This window comes from Tupaia chinensis, unplaced genomic scaffold (genome assembly GCF_000334495.1).
Source record: "Tupaia chinensis unplaced genomic scaffold, TupChi_1.0 Scaffold144767_1, whole genome shotgun sequence".
Taxonomy (NCBI): Eukaryota; Metazoa; Chordata; class Mammalia; order Scandentia; family Tupaiidae; genus Tupaia; species Tupaia belangeri.
Genome location: NW_006204627.1, coordinates 2,229,142 through 2,235,141, shown reverse-complemented (window position 1 = coordinate 2,235,141; position 6,000 = coordinate 2,229,142). Strand labels below are relative to the sequence as shown.

At 48.7% G+C, this 6,000-nt stretch overlaps 1 protein-coding gene across 9 annotated transcripts in view; it reads right to left on the bottom strand.

Annotated features, from left to right (window-relative positions):
- Positions 1-6,000, bottom strand: part of IRAG1 (inositol 1,4,5-triphosphate receptor associated 1) — a 186,027-nt gene that overhangs the window by 72,253 nt on the left and 107,774 nt on the right. For 6 of the 9 annotated variants that reach the window (XM_006167435.3, XM_027767850.1, XM_006167437.3 and 3 more), the window contains one exon: positions 3,923-4,080. The exons of the other annotated variants lie outside the window; for them this stretch is intronic. In XM_006167435.3, the coding sequence (XP_006167497.1) occupies positions 3,923-3,991 (69 nt within the window). In that variant the 5' untranslated portion in view covers positions 3,992-4,080. The remainder of the gene's footprint in view (positions 1-3,922; positions 4,081-6,000) is intronic. 9 annotated transcript variants of the gene reach the window in all.

Sequence of the window (6,000 nt, the reverse complement as noted above, 5' to 3'; positions counted from 1 at the left end):
GGTGAGTCCAGCAGGGGCCAGGCCAAGAAGTGGGAGGCTTTGGGAGCACAAGCCAGCATCCCCTTGGCCCAGGCACCACAACTTATGTGGAAGCTCAGAGATTAAAGTCGCTGATGCTCAGTGTGAGAATGGGCTCTGAGACCAGGCTGTGTGGGCCTGTCTTTGGTGAGCTGTATGAGACTGGAGGGAGACAGTTAACTTTTCTGTGCCTCTGTTTGCTCAGCTATGAAGGAGAAATGATGACTGGACACTAAAAAGTTAACAGTGCTGCAGGTTCCTAAGATAACTGGTTTGGGGCTCATGTCAAGGAGAGCTTTGCTTGTCTGGGGAGCTTAAATGGAATCTGGGATCTCTCTGACTCTGATGGTCTATCATTCCGTGGTCCTCTAAGCTTCCAGGCTTGTGTCCTGCCAGAACCCTTTGGCCATGTGCTCTTGCCTTTGAGTTGTGCCTACCCTCGTCCAAGGGCCAACCTAGAAACACTGCCCAAGATGCAGCCTCAGAATGCATTGTTGTGAGGCTTTGTTTCACTGTGAGGTTTGATTACAACTTCTGATTAGGAGCCTGAAGAGTGTGTCTGTGCATGAGAAAGATGGAGTGCGTGCACACTTACACATACACACACACACACACACACACACACACAGAAAAACAGGATCTACTCCTACTGCTTTGTGTTCTTATGTGAGAAGGCCAGTGATGGGAAATGCAGGCTGGGCCCTCAGGAACCAGATCTGGGCTAGACCCTTGGGAGCTGTAAACTCAGAAGGATGCTCTGTTCTTTGCCTGCTTTGCAGAGGGGAATTCACACGGCATTGGGACTTACAACCATGTCCCCATGGCCAGTTCTGTTTCCCTGGTTTTCATTGCTCTTAGGGACTTGGGCTCCAGCCCTGCAGACTCCAGCCCCACTCTCAAGGCCTCACCTTCCTAGAGGCTGTGTGGCCTCAGAAACTCATTGGGGGTTGTCTGGTGGGTGCATGGAGGAGAAGCTCTTTACTGACTATGCCCAGTTGGCTTTTGGAGAACTCAGGTAGACCCAGTGCATGTCAGTAAGGGCAGAAAGTGAAAGTGTGTTCAACGTGATATGGCCTTCAACTGGGGGTCTTCACTATCTTGGCTCCATGGGACCTCAGGCTAGGAAGGCATTCAAGGGCCAGGGTGACCAGGCAGAGTCCAGGAGGCAGCAGCTAACATGTGTCCTGGGTAACTCATGAGGAACCCAAGGTACAAAGAAGTTGACAGACTTGGTTGGTCTCAAGATCTCTGGACCAAGACAAGGTCTCTTGGCCTGGATATGGAGAAGCTGGGATTTGTACCCAGCTTCCCCTGACTGTAGAATCCATACTCTCACATCCTGTGCTATGTGCCTTTCCTGGTTAGACCTGGGCTTCCTGGCTCCCAAATCCCCTGAATTCTTCCTGGGTTCTTCTCCTGTTAGGCTCTACCAATGCAGAAGCTACCAATGCCTGCAAACATTCTTACTATGGTCTTGATTTCCCATTAGCACAGAGATAGTTACAGTATTTGAAGGGCCTTCAGAGACTGAGGCCCACGCCCTTATTTTATAAGAGGATTTCTCAAGGGAGACTGACCTTGTGGGTAACTGGAATCTGGGGCTCCACTAGTCAATAGGGGGACTTTTATGCTCAACTGTGTCACCAGTTCACAGCTTCCTCTGTTGCTTGGCCACCCCTAGAAGCTCACCCTCACTCTGACTTAGCAGAGCTATTCCTATGTGTGTTTTGAAGCCATAATGGTTGAAAGGGCCAGAGGTGTTGGTGTTGTTTTCTTTTGTATCTCTTGATGACATAATTTGAAAGAACTTTTCATTGGAGAGTTTTGGAGTCAGGAAGAACTAAATTCAGCAAACAAGCCTGTGTTTACTGACAGGAGAGTTCTAGCTCTGCTGGTCATTTATCATTATTCTTCCAGGCATGCATTTATTCTTGGGGTAGCCATTGGGGGGGATGGGGGGGAGTAGCCCAGGATTTGGGAACTAGAATCTTGCTCAAGGGCACTACCATCATTAGTGAAGTGAAAGGGGTCAGAGATGGGCCATTGCAGAGGAGTGCAGGCTGGGGAGCTGGGCTGCTGAGAAGACAGGACCAAGAAAGTCACAACTTGAGCCTCTGGGAACAGTCACATTTTAATTCAGTCAGGAGTGTTTTGCTCTGTGATGTCATCTTTTCTTTAATCCTCAAGCTTTCAGAACTTGGCAGCTTTGGGGTTTGATGACAAGTGGCACCCACTATGGCCCAAGATGTCTCAGGGTGGGAGAGTGTTCAACAAAACCCTGAGCTGGCCTTGCTATGGCCAAAGAGATGGGGACTTAGCCCACTGTCATTTAGACATCTTCCCACCCTGAAGGCTGCCGAACTCTGCAACATTCAATCCCACAAGTTTGAGATATGGAGATACAAGGGTCCACTCTTTTCCAAGTATTTACTATCTAAAGTCGCATGGTTATGAGATGTAAGAAAACAAATGTCATCATCATATGAAAATATTCACCAAGAATCTGCCCACTTACAAAAATAATGCTTGGTCATACATGCTCCTTTCACTTAACAAATGTGTATCCCATTTGGCTCGGTCAGTTTGGATGATGGCTAGATATAATGGGACAATACAATTCAATGCAAACCCACTGCAAAGCTCATGATAAAATTATATGCTAATTTTTAGGCACCAAAAACCTTTACTTTGTAATATGGCTAGCTAAGAATAACTTGTTTTTAAAATTTCATTTGTACGATAAATTTGTATAATTTCTTTAACTTATTTTCACTTGCATTTTACAGTAATATTGTTGAAAACCCTTTTCAGTATATACTACATAAAAAAAATTTTTTTTAAAGATTTTTGCCATAAGGTTGGTGTGCTGGCCAGAAGTAGACGGAGAAAGAGGAGAAGTGAAAATTGCTCCCAAAGGGGAAGGGCCACACCTCGATCCCGTCTCCATTTTCCCTCCCAGGAGTTTGCACACCTGCCTGGCATATTTTTCGAGCCAGGTCTGGGACTTGAACTGTGGAGTCAGCCCTGTGGAATCCAGTGCCTTAACCACCACAGCACACTCTGGTCTCTACCTACTAAATTTTAATCTTCATTTTAACTGGATTCACTTTAAGTGGACTTTTGCCAGTGCCTACTACCCTGATGTGATGAGGCTCTCTGTGCTGATGGTTCTCCTCTAAGGACCATATTGTCTCTTTTTCTCTAATTTAGGAGCCTACAGGGTTAGGGGTATGACTTCCCATGGGGCCTGCTATGCTCTGAATGTGTCCTCTCAAAATTCATGTGTTTGATTGTGATGGGATTAAAAGGATGAAAACCTAATCTGACTGTGGTGTCAAAGGTAGGGCCTTTGAGAGATGATCAGGATTGAAGTAATTAGGATGGGGACCCCATAACTGGCTGCTGGTGGCTTTATAACGAGAAGGACTGAGCAGACACAGGGACAGAGACACACACCTTGCTAATTCAGGCTTCTGCCAGGTGATGCCTCATGCCACCTCAGAACCTCACCAATCAGCAGACCCTCACCAGATGCAGCCCCTTGACCTTGAACCTCTAAAATTTGGAGCTAAATAAACTTTTGTTCTTAAAAGTCGTCCAGTTTCAGTTATTAAGCAACACAATGGACTAAGACAGGCCTCAGTCAGACATAGCCTGGTGGTTCCACACTTAGGATAGGTGGGGCTTCGATCAACTCAAATTGAATCCTCAATGTGGAAGCTACACATCATCCCCAGGCACCGACTGCAGGCTGCATGGCTGCCCTGGGAGCTGTGGCCTTGGCCCAGGGGTCATGGCTTGGTCCCCAGCGGCTGCAGGGCTGCCCTGGGAGCTGTGGCCTTGGCCCGGGGGTCATGGCTTGGTCCCCAGCCAGGCTAGCCATGGGCAGGGAGGGGGCACTTACTTGGCCGGTGGGGCTCTGGGTTGCCTGTGGGTCTCCAGGGGGATCCTCATCCTCAGGACTGTGGGGCATGGCAGCCTCCTGGCGGGAGTGGCTGCGTGTGCCCGGGACCTCCGCTGCACCAGCCCCAGAGATGCTCCAAAAGGCCTGGGCTCCGCAGGCTGGGGAGATGCCAAAAGGACAAGTCAAAGCCATTCCCATCCTTGTCCCAAGTTTGGCTCCATTTCCAGGAGCTGCGAGCCACAGAGGGAGCTTGCTTGAGTTTTTATCAACACCAGAGGTCAGAGCAGGCAGGAGAGGGCATTTGGAATTGCATTTCCTCCTGCTCTCAGGCTTTGTTTACAAGTCAGAGGTGACCTCCAAGATTTTACATCTAATTTGGTTCTTACAGTAAACACAGCTATCCCAGAAGAGAGAAAAGGGCTCCAAACTCCTTAAAGCTATAGCTAATGGAGGCTACTCCATTGGGAGCAGTTAGGACTTGTGTTCCACTTACTGAACTCCTTCTGGAGGCTGAATGCCATCCTAGGAGCATCACCAGCCTCATCTCATCAAATTGTCAAGATGGCCCCTGAAGTACGCACTAATAGTCCCATTTTACAGATGAGAAAATTGCCCACTTTCCCAAAACCATACAGAGAACCAAGTATTTAAACCCAGATCTTCCTGATTTTGAGGCCAGGCCATGCTCTTACCACTGTACACACAACCCCCATTGACCATGTGGGGAGGATGCAGGAGATGGCTCTTTCCTGATTTCCTCCGCTATGGTTCCCTTCATGCCCTTCAGCAGATTTGCTGACCTTCATCTCAGCTCTCTTACTTAAGCACAGCCCTTACTGGGCCTGCCAGTCCTGCTGACACCTGGAGGCCCAGCCAGTGTGGATCCCATGTGCTCTAAGCAGTGTCTATCTCCAGCAACCTTGCATTGCTTCCCAAGAGCCAGACTACCCCCTCCTGTGGTAAAGCAGCCTGGAGGCCTGGCCGAGGTTGACTCCAATCAGCATAATCTCAACCATTTCACTAGGTGACCAGCTCAGGGACAGAAAATAGGTCCAGTCAATGTCAAACAGCATATGGCAGTGTTGTAAGACCCAGATGATTTCTGCTGTTTTGGGTAGTAGAGTGCAGCTGTGAAACCTGTTGCTATGGAAGCCACTTTGTTCCCACAATGAAAGTCTAACAGGATAACACTGGCATATACAGTGGAAGGCAGACCTAAGAGACCTGGAGCCCTGATCACAGTGTACCGGAAACCTGAACTCTTTCTGGACCAGTCACTTACAAGAATAAGTAAGTCTCTAGTCTTGAGGTCAGTTTGGGTTGGGTCTTCTATTCCTTGTGACTGAGAGCACACTCACTGCACTTCCATGTTTCTTGTCAGTTAAGAGGGTTAGGATCATGACTCTTCCAACCAAGTTGAGCTACCCTATTTCCTCTCAGGAAAGGAGACTAGCAAGACCAGGTCTCCTTCTGGAAAGAAAGGATGACAAGCTGCCTTTGGAACCAGATAGCCGGACTTGAATCTCCCTCTGCTACTCTCTGGTCATGTGCCCTTAGAAAGCTGGCTTCATCTCTGAACCCTGGTTTGCTCGTCAGGGGAATGGAACTAAGAATGCCTCCCATGCAGAGATGTTTTAAGGATGACTCACACCTGTCTTGGAGGCCTGCAGCCCAGGAAGTTTGGCTGGGGTTTGGAGGCCTCTTCTCATCCCTAAACTCCTTTCTTCTCCCCACTAGGGAGGTGAGGAGGGTGCCTTCAGGAGTCTGCAGAACCAAGTCTATGTTTAGAGGTTCCCTGAAAGAGCTGCTTGTTCTTCTGGAGGGCAGATAGAAACCACTAGATGTGGATGTCAGAGGCAGGGGATCTTTAACCATTGAGACATCCGCAAGGGGAACAAAAAAAACTCAGTCACTGCCGTGTCCCAGATCCTATGCAAGATGTTGCTTACTCTGGAGGTTGCAAGAGAAAGAGCCAGAAAGCTCTGCCCCCCCCCCCCATGACACTAGGGCTTCTTCCTGTCCCATAAAAATAGCCAGGAAAGGTGCAGAGGCAGGGTGTGGCAGGCAGGCCTGGCTCT